This window comes from Callionymus lyra, chromosome 6 (genome assembly GCF_982586985.1).
Source record: "Callionymus lyra chromosome 6, fCalLyr1.hap1.1, whole genome shotgun sequence".
In the NCBI taxonomy this organism is placed as follows: Eukaryota; Metazoa; Chordata; class Actinopteri; order Syngnathiformes; family Callionymidae; genus Callionymus; species Callionymus lyra.
The window spans coordinates 19,873,386-19,887,828 of NC_141823.1; the positions used below are offsets into that span (position 1 = coordinate 19,873,386).

The 14,443-nt window shown below is 38.4% G+C and overlaps 1 protein-coding gene and 1 long non-coding RNA gene across 2 annotated transcripts in view; one reads left to right on the plus strand and one right to left on the minus strand.

Moving 5' to 3' along the window:
* Positions 1 to 14,443, plus strand: part of svild (supervillin d) — a 42,609-nt gene that overhangs the window by 18,986 nt on the left and 9,180 nt on the right. Inside the window, exons 4-13 of the mRNA XM_087794095.1 lie at positions 11 to 78; positions 2,665 to 2,723; positions 4,667 to 4,769; positions 5,681 to 6,111; positions 6,890 to 7,025; positions 12,563 to 12,710; positions 12,818 to 12,895; positions 13,185 to 13,271; positions 13,401 to 13,584; positions 13,664 to 13,836. Coding sequence (XP_087650221.1) covers positions 11 to 78; positions 2,665 to 2,723; positions 4,667 to 4,769; positions 5,681 to 6,111; positions 6,890 to 7,025; positions 12,563 to 12,710; positions 12,818 to 12,895; positions 13,185 to 13,271; positions 13,401 to 13,584; positions 13,664 to 13,836 — 1,467 coding nt within the window. The remainder of the gene's footprint in view (positions 1 to 10; positions 79 to 2,664; positions 2,724 to 4,666; positions 4,770 to 5,680; positions 6,112 to 6,889; positions 7,026 to 12,562; positions 12,711 to 12,817; positions 12,896 to 13,184; positions 13,272 to 13,400; positions 13,585 to 13,663; positions 13,837 to 14,443) is intronic.
* LOC148077434 (uncharacterized) overlaps positions 1 to 14,443 on the minus strand; it is a 35,905-nt gene that overhangs the window by 13,776 nt on the left and 7,686 nt on the right. The window lies entirely within an intron of this gene.

A 14,443-nucleotide genomic window follows, 5' to 3' on the forward strand; every position in this document is an offset into this window, starting at 1 on the left:
CTCTCTCCAGCTGTGGAGAAACCAGACTCGGGTCAGGGGGTCAAGAGCCGTGTTGGCTACAAGATGTCTCATTTTGAGGTAAGATTTGAATTATGCTTTCAAATGTTCGTGTTTTTTAGTTTTTTTATAAATACTGTATCCTTTTGTTGGCCCTGTACATTTGGGGCAGTACAAGAATGCTTCCCTCTAAACTATTCTATAATATACATTTTTACTTTGGCTTGGTTAAGCGGAACAAGGTCAGACAAACAAGCCCTCATAAATGTTTGACACTCCCCCAGACAATGTTTGTTCAGCGAACTATTGCGTTACGACTCGAACCCATAACATTGCCTCACAGCCAGTTTTCAATGGGAGTCTTTATTAAATGTCCATGTTGTTATGTTATATTATTTAATGAGACTTTAGATCTCACCTGTTGTCAAATACACCCTAATGTACTTGGATGTTTGACTTGTATAATAGTTGACTTGTGTAAATCCGTTGGAAAGGAGGATTCTTTCTCTATACAGACAACATGCTTTATAGCTTTTGTCACCGAATACATATTTGTGTCTAAATAACTGACTGCTGTGACTTAATGTGAGTTGTTGTCGTTTCACCTATGAAGAGAAATTAAAACATGTAGAAACAAAAATGTATAAAGTTTTATCTAAGCCTGCACCTGGATGGCCAAAGACATGACCTCATGCGCAGCAGATGTTCTTTTTCACATAGTCTTGATTTAATAGCAAGTTGAGCCTAGAAAATGATCAACTCTCCAAAAGATGGGAGGTAAAGAAAAAAAAAGAAAAAGGTATTCTGTGTGCCATCCCTTTTCAAGCTTTTTAAATCACACAAGTGGTTCAGTTTAACATCGCTGTAAGTAGCTGTCGTAATTCGGTCTTTGCACACCAGGAGGATTGCCAAGGTTAACCAAGTGAGCCCAGATGTTTGCACAAACCTATTTGGGGTTCAACAAAGAACACCTGATATCTTTCCTTCTATCTCTATACCTTTTGTTTTTGCAAGCTGATAAAGAAAGCAAGTTCTACCTGAGTGAGTCAGGGTCTCATGAGGATGAGTGAGGTATGTTTAAATAGAAATATATTTTTGACTTCAGCAAAGACGACTACTGTACCAGCGAATCCTGCGGAGTGTTTCGGGTAATTAAGAATTTGAATTTCCCCGACTTATTTCCAGAGTACGCATTAACTTTATATCAGTCGGTCAACCCCAATTACTTTGAAAGAAGCCTTTAATTCTCCTTCCTTCCTGCGGTATGTTTCTTTTGGAGAAGTTGGAAAAATGTTCCCCTCACAGCAGGAGATCAGTTTTTATCACCACACATTAGTGAACGTCTGATAATTCTACAGTTCAAAGAGGATTCTGTACAGAGATGGTTTATAACAAGAGATCTCGCCCAGCCTGTGTTCATCTACCACTACTACTACTTCTAATACTACTACCTTACAGAAGAGACATATTTTAAGATTGTTTATCTAGTGTATAGTGTTACACATTTACAATGTCACCTTTAAAAAGGGAACTGTTTAATATTGGTCAATGTTTATATTAGTAATAAACATGTTAAATAGGGCTGTTGGAGACTAGTTTAGGTTTTTACTACTATTTAAAATAAATTTTAAAAAAAACTATGTATAAAAAGTTTTCTGAAGAAACATGTTCACTTCTGTCAGCTGGATCTTCTAACTGCAGCTGGTTTCGTGCAGAACAACTGGAGGCAGTTTTGTTTGTGTCAAACTGTAGCACAATTTGTCAGTCTGCAAACCATCTTTTCTCTTATAGCAGGCTGTCAACATTATGTAGACAGTTTAGCCTTTTTCACTGTGAACATGGAAGCAATTGAAAATCATCAGCCAATATATCACTTGAGCATTTCTTTGATCTTAAAGTGAGCACACAAGATCTGAACCAAGTTCCCTTTTTCTCCACATGGAACATTATGCAACTTCCTCGATTGAACATACACAACTCCTCCCTATAGCTTTCATGTACTTGGGGGAAGAAAGAGTGTAGTACTTTAGAAACAAAAAATGCATACATTCCTAATCACATCCACACTTTCTGTTACATATTCTTGGCTTTGTTAGAATCCAAATCAAACTCATATTAAACACTCTCACTTTTCATCTTTCAACAGTTGAACATGCAAAGAGAAATAGATTAAGATGACTGTGTTTATTTTTCTGGCTTCAATGTTCAGCACTTGTCTTTTTTCTGTTGTCTATCACAATGACTGGTTGCATGTCATTGTTCCAATTATGGGAAACCTTCACTTAGATTTCGAAAAATATCTCTAGACTCCATATGATAAACTACTATGTCATTTGACTTACCTGGACTTACCTATAGTTATCTACGTCAACCTTGTGTACTATCTCCAGCTGAATAAATATTTGCTCAAGAACCTCCATAAATAAGAGCTCATTGCTGCTTCAGGGCTCTTTGTCTGAAGGTATAGGATGATAAAAACGTCTCTCGGGTCACTTATCTCCCGCGTTGTGTGGTTTTACAGTATGTGCTCAGGGTAGTACAGTACTTCTCCTTTGATTGCACAAGTTTCTCAATTTCGCTCGTACTTCAACTTTGCCCTATGAAGGACACATTGTCCACCCTGAGAACACAAGTTAATGTCTTTGCATTGTTTTGTGTTTCCTTCAGGACAGTGAAGCTTCACAGGAAGTACCGGAGCGAGACAGCTCCGATGATAACGTTCCCAGGTGAGCAACTTTAAAACCTAGGAACCAGGTCGGTGAAATTATGCAAACATTACAGCGTTTTCACAGTTTCATGTGGTTAAAACATTCAGCTGCAGATGAGATAAACTGATACACACTCACTGAAGGTTGAGCAAACTGAACCAGCATTAACAACCATTGTAGACCAATGATGTCAACAGCTGCAGACTAAACCAGATAAACCGGCAGAGCTGGCATCAGATGCCACACACTCTCTCACACGTACACAATAAACGCTATGCAGTCATAGTGACGCACACCACATTGAAGTTATTAGCAACAGTGAGAGCCAGACTGTACTCGGCTGTACTGTTACCACCAACGCTATGAACAAAAACCTTAGTTTTTCCGGGGTTTATTTATGGAAAACTAAAACATATTAGTTAGCACTATTGTCATGCAAATAATATTCAGAAACCCAACAAGCTAAAACTTTAAGTTCACCGGAACTTCCACTAAGGGTTGGGATTATTTTCAGAGTAATATGTTCCTTTTTAGAGTTATAGACAAAAATGTAGTGTAGACAATAGAGTGGAAGCGCTCACGATATTTACCCAATGTACTTTCTGTGTAGCATGTTAGCCTTTGAGCCCCAGAGGCTGAACAGCTTAGTCAATTGTTTGCTAGAAATCAAACAATGGCTGACTGAAAACACTTTGCAGCTAAATGTGGACAAAACTGAAACTTTGGTTATTGCTCCTGATGATAAGGTTCCAGGGTTGAGTCAGTACTTGGGTGACTTAGGTCAGTCTGTCAAACTGAGCCTGAGAAACCTGGGTGTTGTATTTGACAATGACATGTCTCTTGTTCAACACTGCAGAAGAAACATCTTTAGACATGTTTATTTGTTCAGGCTTTTCCTAGATTTTCTGGAACTCCTTTGTTGTTCTCAGTTTTATCTTGACCTTAAAGTATATATTTTAGTGAGTATTGTTTTGATTGTTTAAGCGCTTTGTGAGCCTGGTCTGGAAAAGCGTTATATAAATACAAATTATTTACTTACTTACTTATGCTACAAACAAGCTTAAAATAAAGATTTTGGATGAAGATGAAGACATTAAAATGAACAAACATTTTTGTCTATAACTCTAAAAAGAAACGTAATACTCTGAAAATAATCCCAACCCTTAGTCGACATGAGGGTGAGAAGAAAATTAGTGAAGTTTGAATTTTGAGGGAACTATAACTTTAAATTATAAAATAACTATAGTGTTTTGTTTTGGTTGTTTGTTTTCGTTTTAGTTTTTTCTGTTCTATATATACAAATGGTTACATATTTTATACACTTATATATTCCTTCATTCATTCAGATGGAAGTGAAGGGTTTTAAAGTGCAGTTGAATTATAAAAGAACCAAGAGTGAGAATTGTTGAAAATTCTGTAAATGTACAGAAGGTTTTGTAATGAAAAAGTTCAAAGTGACCTGTTGATTAATAGTGACACGAGAAAAAATAATCAAGCTTCGAACAGTTTTATTCGTAAACTGCGGGCATGAGATACTAAGCTCTAAAATAGGACACTTTTTCATGAAGTTTCATCAGCCCATTATTGGTCTTATTATTGCCCAGCATTCATTTGATCTCATTTAAAAATAGTTCAACCTGCTTGCACAGCACAAGCAGTAAAACCAAACAAGAACGGAAGCTGAGTCTGCAGCTCCATCTTCAAATGATTAGTGACCACCAAAATGTAGTAATCTGTTCCCTCTTTCTATTTTAACACTTTGAATTGGCTGTAAACGTTTGGAAAATCACTGATAACAATCCTCTGACTCATCAAAGAACAGATGAATGTATAAATTACGAAGATGAGGCACAGTTAAAGCTTTCTTATCATCAGGGTTGTGTTTATCAAGACTTTCAACACTGTTTGTATCTCCATCCGTTATTTTGACTATTCATGCGTACCATGTTTTTTTTCTCAAGCTCTGCTGACCTTGCAAAAAACAGGGACGAAGAAGAAAGAGTAACTTCAGATGGAACTTTTCAAAAGGATCTACACGATCATGATGATGTGGAAGAAACGAAGGTTGGTCCGAGATCTTTAACTGTGTAACATACTCTTATTCAGATGTATATGCTACAGATAAGGATAAAAAAACTTGTGTGGAATGGATTTTTAACCTGAACTTAAACGGTTGAATCTGTAAACGGTCACAGAGCTTCTCTGCAGCCTCAGCACGAGACAGGTGAACATCATAACAGAGCATTGGAGGAATGTGGCCTGTCGTGTGTGCGTTTCTTAAGTCAACATACCGCAAAACGTGCACCCCCGAGTTATTTTTGACTTGTTTCCGTGAGGACAAGCATCACATTTTTTGACAGTTTTAGCTCGGGATCAACATGTATTAATGTATTAATTAATTTATTCAAAAATAGAGAAAACTTTTTTTATACTTGAGTTCAATTATAAAAGAACCAATAGGGTTTAATCCCGGAAATGTGAAATAAGTCATTTATAACTAGAGCATTTTTAGTCAAGTTACATCTAAATATAGAAAAGTTAGGTACAGTAGTTTAGGTATATTTATGTTGCCCCACTGGTTTAATTTGAACTACTTAATGATTTAACTGTCTGTATTTTTGTTAACTGGTTATTATAATGTTTATATAAGTCACATGAACATGTCTGCAAATGAACCCATGACAACTTCTAAAAATGGAAATGTATCCAATATATCTTCTCTTAATTTCTCTTCACGGTTAATCTTATCTGCAAATATGTTTAAAAGTCCACCATGAAATTTCTGGGAAGCATCAACTTTGAGATCTTCAAGTCATTTTTACCCTTTATTTCACTTATTAAAGTCGTGTTCAAAGAAGAAGCAACGCTGCAATTTGTTATATTAACGTAATGGTTTCTTCCATAAGTATTTTTAAATATATGTTTATAAATTTGTGGTTATTTAGTAAAAAAGGTCTCCCTCTCTTTCCTGCCAGCCCGCCACGCTGCAGCGGCAAGACTCTGAGCCAAGAGGCATCAGGGGAATCCTTAAGAAAAACCGCTCCACAAGTGTGGAGTCGGACCAGAGTGAGACGTCAATGCCTGAAGTTACAACATCCAGACAGAGCAGCGTGGCCCTCAGCCATAATGAGAGTGAAGAGGAGGACGAGGGAGAGCAGGAGTTCCCGGAAGACTCCGATCCTGAAAGCGGCAGAGAAGATGAGTCTTCACCTGAAGATATCGCGGATGGCGCTAACTTCAGCTATGGAAGACAAGGTAGCTCCAGCGGCAGCAGCAGAGGAAGTTTGGAGGAGATGATGAGTCCTTCACCCGATGAGAGTCTGGAGAAGACTTCTACTGTGTCTGAGGACGTGGAGGAGCTGGACAGCAGTTTGGATGGAAGTGTGGGTTCTTCCATCAAACAGAGGTATTCGAAAACACACTTGGTTACATTTTCAGTTTAAAAAAAAAGTCTGGAAATATGTTTTTAAATATAGTATTCTCCATATGGGTGATCACCTAAGAAATTTAGCCTACGTTATTGTTAAATAGTTAACGTGAATGTCCAACGGCTGGTCAAATTCCACAAACCAATGTTTTATTTTCTTGTCTCAGAAGCGTCAACTAAGCCCTTGATAATGATATACTGTAGACTTGTGGTTTCATGAGGTCATCACTTTCAGGTGCAGCTCCCAGTTTAAAGAGGTTTAATAAAAAGTAGTAAGAGCCAAAGATTGTTGTTTAGTCTGTTTTAGTCTTTAGATTTCTTTTGACAATGAGGACACTGCATCATGAAACCTCATCTGTTTCATGAAACCTTATACACCCATCATGATGTGACATCATAAGTCATTTAGCAGACACTTTTATCTAAAATGACTTGGAAAAAAAAAATTCCATTGTGGTGGTTCAAGCCGAGAGCATCATGAATCAAGTTACTTACCTCAACAGGGACAATACAGTAACACAATTGCTTTTCTAACTTTTTTTTCAGCTGTTTCCAGACAGTTTGTCACGCTAAACGTTAATGATCTGAATCAAGGGAAAGTCAATGACACGATTCTCAAATGTAGCCGTGACCCAAGGTTCCATATATTAAATCATTAACTGATCATTTCCAATAACCTTCTGTAAATATGTCTGTTTTATACATTTTTGACGTTTTCCTACAACTGATTAACAAATTTTCCTTTTGTTCATTCTAGCCTTTTAGAGTTCGAAAGCAGCGAAAGTGAGAAGAAGGAAAGAGTCAGGAAGCCAAAGCCGTCGGATCAGATTCAGACATCGCTGGCCGATCGCTTCAGCCAACTTAATGATTCCGAAAACGCCTGGAAGAAAAAGGTGAGAACATTTTTTGGTAATCCTGTGCAAACTTTGGTTCTGTTAAGAGTTATTTATGCAGCTTGGTTGAATTAGTGTTATTTTTTCAATGTGGTTCAAGTTTGTTTTCAAATTTTGCTGAATCGGTTCATTTCTGGTTCAATATTAAGGTTCAAGGTTTAGAAAAGAGCGAAGGATTGTCGCACCCATCCTCCTGGCTAAACTAAACCAACACCTGCATGCCTTTCAAATCACCAGCTTCCTCTGTTGAGCTCTCCTTTTCAGCTCTCCTTTTCCTTCAAAACAACCTGCCAAGCTTTTATGTCAAATCCTTTTCTAATTCTGCCTCGATGGCTAACGTATATTTAAGTGCATGCGGGTTTGAACACGCTCTCGTGTTTCGCTGCTGTGAGAGCAAGACCACCAATGAGGATTCTTGGGCTAGAAAATCCAGCCATCATCTGCTCATTTAGTAATTTAGAGGCACAAGGGTCATTTGTTTATGATCCAATCCCAATATGACACAATCCAGGTCGCTCATATTTTCATTAGTTCCCCTGGGCTCTTGGTAAAGAAACGGTTCGTCTCATAATGACACACATTCTGCACACACGGTTTCTGGTGTCCACAATGTAACTCCAGTTTGCTGCTGTGGACGTGTTGCATTTTTATGTCACAGTATTGAAACGAAGCCCAAACAGATGTTGCAGGTATTTGGTTGAGGGAATGCAACGCTCATGGTACACACTTGGGTCGTCTCCAACCAGCTCCAGATGTTTTCTTTTACACCTCTTTTACGGTTTAATACAGCATCGCGGTGTTGTCAAGTAGCAACATGTTGTAAATCTACTTGAAGATAAACTTTTGGACGCGCATGTCATTAACAATCTGGTATTCATTTATTATTTATTATTTACTGACTCCAGTGAAAGATCTTTGTGTTCATAACTCTCATTGAATTTAAAATTATACAATAGACAATGGAAAGCTGCATAATCCCAGGAGATCCGTCAATTTTGTGGGTTTTGTATTCCAGCTATGACTCAATGACTTTGCTCCAGCAGTCCAAACACCACTCAGCTCCCACACTGATACTTGAGTCCATTAAGACTAATGATGGGTTGGATATCTGCCCTCGGTTGAATTGATTCTTGGAAAAATAATTCAAGACATAATCGACTGAAGATGATGAGATTATATTTCCCCCGAGTGTTGTAAATTAGAAATAAATATTGTAAAAAGAAAATATGATTGGAGTGTTTAAGTGATGAGTAATTGTGTCATCTGTAGAATAGTAATTGAGTTTGTATTGTTATTCTTGAGCAGTATTTTTTTAAGTGAGTGATTTAGAGGGTTAATAAAATAGTGGACTGAGTGGAAACTGCACATACCTTTTCTCTGTTTAAAATGTAATGCACTATTTTAGTATTAAAGAGTTTTCAAATAACTTTTAGAATTGATAACGATATTAAATATTTGTAAGGTTGCTCATGGCTATCATGAAATGCTTATGATTTACTCCTCCAGTGTATAAATGCGATGGCAAAACTAATATCTTAGCACTGATCGATATAACAACTGGTACAAGTTGTAGCTTCTCTTGCTAAATGAGCATGTGAACCTTTATTTAAATGTTTACGTACTTTTTATCCATTCATTCTTTCTTTCAAAGTGTTGGATTAAATGAAAACTTAAGTCCCCTCCTTTCTAACCCCTCCTTTCCTCCCTTTTGTAGTTTCTCCATTTCCTCGCTTCCTTAATAATTTTCCTACCTTTCCTCTTCTTCCTTTAATTAATAGTTCCTTCCTCTTTGGTCCAGACTGCACCCTTTTCTGACATCTGTCTACCTTTGCCAAATATCCTCAGGTGAGTGAGTGTTGCATTTTAATCATCATCCGTCCACATTTGTAGCAGTGCACTTGCAAACTTCTGATCTGTATTCAGGTGTTTTCTTCTTCTTCTACACATTCAATCTTTATTTGAACCTCTGACACTTGATTGTCACAGTATTATTAGGTCGTTTTTTGTGCATGTGGTTTGGCTTTGCCTTCACCATACAGTAACTCGGGGCTTCCTGTGGGAATCCGAGACCGAGGCCCTTTCCTCACCCCCTACCCCCTCTCAACCTCTCTGGGGTCCTGTCAGGCCAAGGTATTTCCCTCCCCTGATCGACTCCAGAGATGCTGTCTGAAGCAGCTGTGTCATCTGAAAGTCTATGAGAATCTCAGTTCAAACTTTTTGTTTTGGTGTGTTGACGAGAAATAAAGTCTGCATCTCAGTTCTGAATTCATACCGCAGCAGGTGATGCCATAAACACTTTGTACATCGACCGCTTGTCAGGAGATGGATCATAGTTGGATTATGAAATCAGCAGGGGGGGGGTCGGCTTTGATGTTCAGTCCAGCTCACAGTGGGTGTTTTGTTGTGATTGAATGTCTCAGAATTGATGTCCTGTCTCCGAGAACATTTGAACTCAACATCCACCTGTTTCATATCAGAGCCCCCAAATCGGTGACCTCTGTGACCCCTTACCTTCTCACCACAGGTCACTGGGTTTGTCGGAGACGATGGATCAGAAAACATGTGTTCCAGTAATGACGATGACTATGATCTCTACCGTTCCGCACTGAACATCTCGGTTTTATATCAAAGATATCTCTTGAACGTCTTCCGCCAAATAAAAAGGATCACAAGACATTCTCAGGGACATTATCACTTATAGATTCATTGGAGCCTGTTGAATTGCATGAAGATTACTTGATCTCTTGCATACTGGGAAAATACAGCTGTTTTTTATTCGTCTAATTCGAAAAAGTCTAATTCAATTTGGCAGTGAGATTCACAAATAACAGTTGGAAAGAACCTTTTTAAATTATCTGGACTGGCTGGGAAACTGCCCTTATCTTACTTGGATAAAGAAGGCAGAGATGGGACATCCAATGGATTAGAAGCACTTCAGCAGATCCCTAACAAGCTCTTGGATTCATCAACCGAGTTTGCAATATTTCAGAAGATAAAATCTTTGTGAATCATGAGATAGAATGAAGATTGGGATAATATTGGGATCCAGTTTCAACAGCATTTAATTGGAAACACCATTACTCCATGAATGAAGCTCTGTCTGTGGTAACACTCTGTAAAAGTCCTGTGTTGTCACTTTGAGATGTGACGGGCTGCAGCTGGTTGATATGAAACATGGCTCCACTGACATCTGTGAACACTTAGCTCTGACTCTTGTAAGTAAGATTATGTTGACGCGCAGTATGACAAGCACTGCATTGAAGCGTCAATCATGTCATCCAGATGTTCTCGTGACTATTTGTGTCTTTGCTTTTTTTATTTCCCTACTCTTTTTTTTGTATTTAAGGCTCTTATCTTACCTAGTTGTTCCTAGTTTTTGTTGTTTGTATCCAAGTGTTGGATTGTAGGTGTGAAGCGAGTGTGAAGGAAGTCACAGAGGTATATTACCAGCCATGAATCACTCCTTGTTAGCACGGAGAATGGGTTTTCTGCCAGTGGAAGCCCTGTCAAGGTGATTAAACGCCTGAAATATTTTGGAATGGAATATCATTAATTACCGCTTCACTGATCTCGGGGTCCGGCGGGAGCCGCGGGGCCAAGTTCGCATGGAAAAGTGGCAGCCGGAGTAAATCACAAACTTAAACTCTGCGCTGATGAATGGCCGCGGTCTTTTAACAGGGATTTGCGAGTTCTTCTGCTGGGACTCAACATATTTCATGGTGTTTTTGTTAGAAGACACTAAGCAGTGATCAGTAGAAGCTGCTGTGTTGCAGTTTGGACGCAGAGATGATCAGACTTTTACTAGGAGATATCTATCACTTAAAATCATTATAAAGGAAACGGATTGAAGTAGAAAACGAGATGATGAATAAAGATCTTGTGCTTGACTAATCGACTAATCTTGATTCCCCTCTGGAGCTCAGAGCCAACAAAACAACAACTTTGTGTTGTGAAACAGATTTATGGTCCATGATTAAGTTAGCTTTATCACTTTCCTACATCTGGTCAACTCATCTTACTCAGATGTAACTGGTTTGTTTCAGTATTTTTGTAGCTGTACTTGGGTTTCTACAAAATTCCCATTACTCATGATGAACATATTCAACGTGAAGTTTAGTTTTTTTAAGTTTTCCTGCAGCTACAGTATAACATTCTTGATGAATAACATCACAAAGCAAATGTTGAACTGAAATACTATTTCCATTACTGAAGAGGAAGTTACCACCTTTGAATCCCAGAACTTCTGTTTGAGTAGTTAATGTTTTAATAGTACATAGCAGTATTGCCTCATTATTTTTAATTTATGCTCTATAGAGCAACTAATGAGAAATCCCAACTTTCATGACTCACTCGCATGTTTCAAATGTGGAAGTCCCTCATCATGATGATGTTTTCAAGTTATTATAAAGGTCCTACCCAGTCGGAAATCTCAGCGAATGAGAGGTTACAGAGTGTCCATTATGAAATAATAATTGGTATCACTCCTCCTTCAGCCAGCTGTAATCATGCCTCAGTTTGTTTATACAACAAGTCTCTTGGAGGTGGAGACTTCTGGTATTGATGACCTGCTGTGGCAAACCTCGATGCTTGACCAAGCACAGCAGAGTTGGTGTGGTTATGGTAAACAAGATTTAATCTCCAGAAAAACAATTGTTTTCCGTGGGCGGAGCTTAAGCACATTTTCTAATGTAAGCATTTCAATGAAAAGAGAGTTTTTTACAAACGGATACATAATATGAAAACAAAAGTTTTGGTTAATTAAACAAAGATATAAGTGGAAAAACTACCAAGCTGTCCAAAAGTAAGTAAATGCATAAATACAATTGTTAAAAAGGTTAACAAGAAATGTTCACGTTAACATAATGAAATGTCTGTAAATTATGAATTAAGTTGATTTTCTAAAATGTAAAAAATCTGGAGGAAAAAAACAGACCCCCCTGAGTACAAGAAATGTCAAAGTTCAGGCCAGGCCATAATAATCTGAACACACTAGAATATCTTAATAGGTTTTGTCTTTCCATACTGTTTTCTGATATTACAAAATCTTTAAGAAAAAAAAACACCGCTGTCAAATCATTAAATCGTAGCCCAGTGATGAACGCAGCAATTAAAAATATGGCTTCTGTTTAAAATCCGAGGAATTACTAACATAAAAGCATTTTGACTTGTGCAGTCATTGATCCTCAGGATGAAGATGGAGCAGCCAGAAGAATCAAATACTTTGACGTCTTGACCACATGTATGATTACATTTATCCATCGTGGATCTTACATCATTGCTTGGATTTAAATGAGGAACCGTTTGAGTATATTTTATTAATTTGGGTAGATTTATTGGAAGATTCAACTGTAATCTCCTTCAATCTTTTCTTGAAGAAAAATATGTTTGAAAAAAGTTAAAAATCAGGCAGTTTTGATCATCTGTGCCACAGATCAAAGGAACCAATCATCAGAGATTTCCTCATCATAGACTTTCTGCAGCAGACCCACAATTTCACCCAAAAAAATGATCTGATGAAACATCCTTGTTGACTGCAGAAGTCCAACGTGGATCTGGGGCTCAAGACCTCGCTGGCTGATAGGATGAAGGTCCTCAAGGAAAAGGAGGAGCAGTGGAAGAACAAAGGGAAGGGAGCCGCAAACGACTCAAATCAGTTCACAGTAGCTGGTCGGATGGCCAAGAGAGGTAAAACTAGACCCAGTTTTACATTTTGTATTCGGTACCGAATGTGCAGTTTGATTGAAACATGTGGGAAATGACCTTAAATGACTTCGATACTCTTGTTTTGACAGGTCTTGTGACAGACATGGAGGAGTCTCCTCTGAAGTCCCACAAAAAGTCAAATGCCACACCTATAAAGCCACACGAAGGTATCAATGTCACTTGTTATTCTCCTTAAATTTGAGTTAGGAAATACCTTGTTTTTTATATCATGGGGAATTTATTCTGATGAGCATCTCACTATTAAATCGTCTTAAATGAGTGATTTTTAATGATTGGATTCTGTTTTATCAATCATTTGGCAATAATTAGTGTTTTGCTCTACTTAGCCCCGTTTTATTTTCCTACTATTTGTAAACAAAGCTCTGTGTGGCTTGTAATCTTGAAATGTTGAAATGATTTAAAGACGGCTTCTATTGTTGCATCTTTTTCTGACAGAGATCTCCAGTAGAACTGATGTCAAAGTGGAAGGAGATAAACGACTTGACAAGCTGGAGTCTTTTCTGGACAAACTTCACAATAAAGGTGATGCACGAAGAGAAGTTGTATAATTAAATTGTCTAGTAAAATAATCGTCTTGTTACCACATCCTTGTTTAGTTTACCAGAAGGCGAGTAAAGTTAAAATAAACATGACGTGGTGTCTGGATTTCAGGTGTCGGCAAAAACAAAACCTCCACCATTGAGGTCACGGCCGAGACGGAGAAAGAAGTGATGACACTGGATGACGAAGAGACTTTTGGAAACTTCTACAGATCCATCTCACCCTCGGCGCTGAGAAACCCTGATGTGATCGTGACTGACGAGGACCTGAGCCTGATCCAGGCAGCGACGCCCACGTGAGTTCAAACCGAGGTCACGATTTGAGAACACGGGCGAATAACATTTAAAGGAATTTGTTTTATGTTTGTATCGTAGACTCACCTCGAGCGTGGCGGAACACAAGAGGGCGGTGCGACCCGCTCGGAGGAACCAGGGCTCCAGAAACCCACTACGGGCTCTCGCTGCTCGTAAAGACATCCGCAAGGGCTACACCGAGCAGAGACTCAATGTCGCTAGTGTGGAGACAAAAAGGATCCAAGTCGAAAGAAGTAAGACTTGTATCGTTTTGTATCTTTTAAAAATCCAGGCACTGCTGGGTACTTTAGCTAGTGCAGTATTGTAAGAACATTACATCGTAGGTACACAAGTCCTGTAACCAGATGAAATACTTTTACTGAATGAAGGCAAAAGCCTGGAGAACGCACGTCTGTTACTGCAGCCGCAACACAACAAGTTCTAAAATAACAACGTTGAAACTGCCATTGGGGGGGGGGGTTTGAACCCTTGTCCTGGAGGTTGTTGTTTATTGGTGTTCTCTACCAGTTGAGATATTCGGGGTAAAACAGAAGTAGATTGTAATAAATACATTAAATCATTTAATGGAATTTTTGTTCATGTCCGAGGCTCCGTAATAACTGATTTAGGAGAAATTGTTTCCACAGCAGGTCAGCCTTTTCCACTAGATCATTCTTGCTAGTCTTACCCATTTACCATTTCCATGAGCCTCATAAGTGCTATTTCTCCTTTCATTTTTCCTGGTGTCACGTGGCCTCCCTAACTATGTCTCCTGGAATTATTTTTCCTAGTCTTCTCCTTTTCTATTTCCAATGAATCTTGATTCAATGATCTTCAACTTCACCTCTTCTTTCTCTGCGT